The 1,554-nt window shown below is 38.2% G+C and overlaps 1 protein-coding gene across 1 annotated transcript in view; it reads right to left on the bottom strand.

Moving 5' to 3' along the window:
* Positions 1–202: 202 nt before the first annotated feature.
* Positions 203–1,554, bottom strand: part of LOC143753421 (3'-5' RNA helicase YTHDC2-like) — a gene marked incomplete at its 3' end in the record, with an annotated part of 48,031 nt that continues 46,679 nt past the window's right edge. Inside the window, exons 27-28 of the mRNA XM_077245723.1 lie at positions 624–729; positions 203–321 (exon numbers count right to left, since the gene is read on the bottom strand). Coding sequence (XP_077101838.1) covers positions 203–321; positions 624–729 — 225 coding nt within the window. The remainder of the gene's footprint in view (positions 322–623; positions 730–1,554) is intronic.

The raw sequence follows: 1,554 nt of genomic DNA, 5'->3' as shown, positions 1-1,554 counted from the left end.
ACTGCAGTTTTAAGCAGAAAATACTCAGCAATGCTGTCGACTTATGAATTTACACATGGTTTGTCTTAAAGCGTATTAAAAACACCATTTAGACATAGAAATTGGAATTTTGAATAGCCTAAAAATAACCAGTACATGATAAAAAAACACTGGATTTGTCTTTATATATTGGAAGAGTGAGTCGTGGATCCCGTAACGTCACGTACTTTCCCAGAAGCGGGAGATGAAGCGTCGTCAGTGCTGTTAAACGGGGCGAGCTCTTCTCCCAGTGGCTTCGAGTGAAGCGATCTGTGATTCTTCATCTGAGACGCCAGCCGAGGTCTGCGGGACACACACACATCAGCATAGCACCAGACTGGCGCTGCATAGCACCAGGTGTATGATAGGACACACACACACACACACACACACACCTGTCCGGGCTGGGCGGTCTTCGCTGACCAAACCTCTTTAAAGGTGACATATTAAGGGCCGGTAATATTATAATAAGATCCTCTTCATACTTCACTACTTACAAGCCACTTCAGTGGGACTTTAAACACGGAAAAAGTCATATTTTCATGATATGCCACCTTTAACGGTTAGTCGAGTATTATGTAGCACACACACACACACACACACACCTGTCGGGGCTGGGCGGCTCCTCCGTGCTCCTGCAGGTCGAGTGCGGGGCCTCGTCAGAGTTCATGGGTCGGGGTCTCTGGCCGATGCCGGTGGGCTGTTGGAGGCCTGTGTGAGGGATTTATTAACCAGTAAGATAATAAACTGTACTTTAACCAGTGGTTCCCAACCTTCTTTTGTCTGAGACCCACTTTTTCCCAAGAAAATATTTTAGCCAATATTCAAGTTAGTTAGAGGAACAAGTTAGTTAGTAAGTATAGTTACGGGACTCGGAGGAGTATAAATATTATAGGCAAAATAAGAAAAAATCAGATTTTTAAACTAATCATAATTCTAACATCTACTTTTCTTTTAGGCCGAACATCACTTGGACAAAATGTACTCTGAAAATTGTTGGTGTCGATGGAAAATTCTGAGATGCTGATCAGACAATATAAAAATATACGGTCTAGAATAGTCATAAGTGGGATAATAAATAATAACCTAAATAAATAAATAGGGACCACAATGGAAATAAATCTTTGGGCTTTATTGTGTCATCCCTGATTATTTATGTATTTTAATGTATGACACAGAGTAATGTTCCATATTTTTTTTTATATTTAAGTGGTTAAATAAAATCAATCAATCAATCGAGTTTGGAGTAAAAGCGTGTTATTATATCTGTAGCACCCTACTAGTTGTTTGTTTGTTTTTTCATTGTGAAATTTTAAGAAATGCAAAAAAAAAAAAAAAAATGTAAAAAAAAAGCGTGTTATTAAATGTTGACTTTTATTGGACAAGAGGTTCATAAATGCTTCTCATGTTTGGAAAGATGTGTGACGCGTGTTGCTTTTTCAAATGCACATTATAAGCAGTGTTGGTAATGTTACTTTAAAAAAGTAATTAGTTACTAGTTACTTCTCACAAATAGTAACTGAGTAAGTAACTGAA

Source organism: Siphateles boraxobius, unplaced genomic scaffold (genome assembly GCF_051911475.1).
Source record: "Siphateles boraxobius isolate OS27281-9 unplaced genomic scaffold, OSU_SipBor_1 283, whole genome shotgun sequence".
In the NCBI taxonomy this organism is placed as follows: Eukaryota; Metazoa; Chordata; class Actinopteri; order Cypriniformes; family Leuciscidae; genus Siphateles; species Siphateles boraxobius.
Note: the sequence above shows the minus strand (reverse complement) of the source record. Positions and strands in the feature narration are given on the sequence as shown.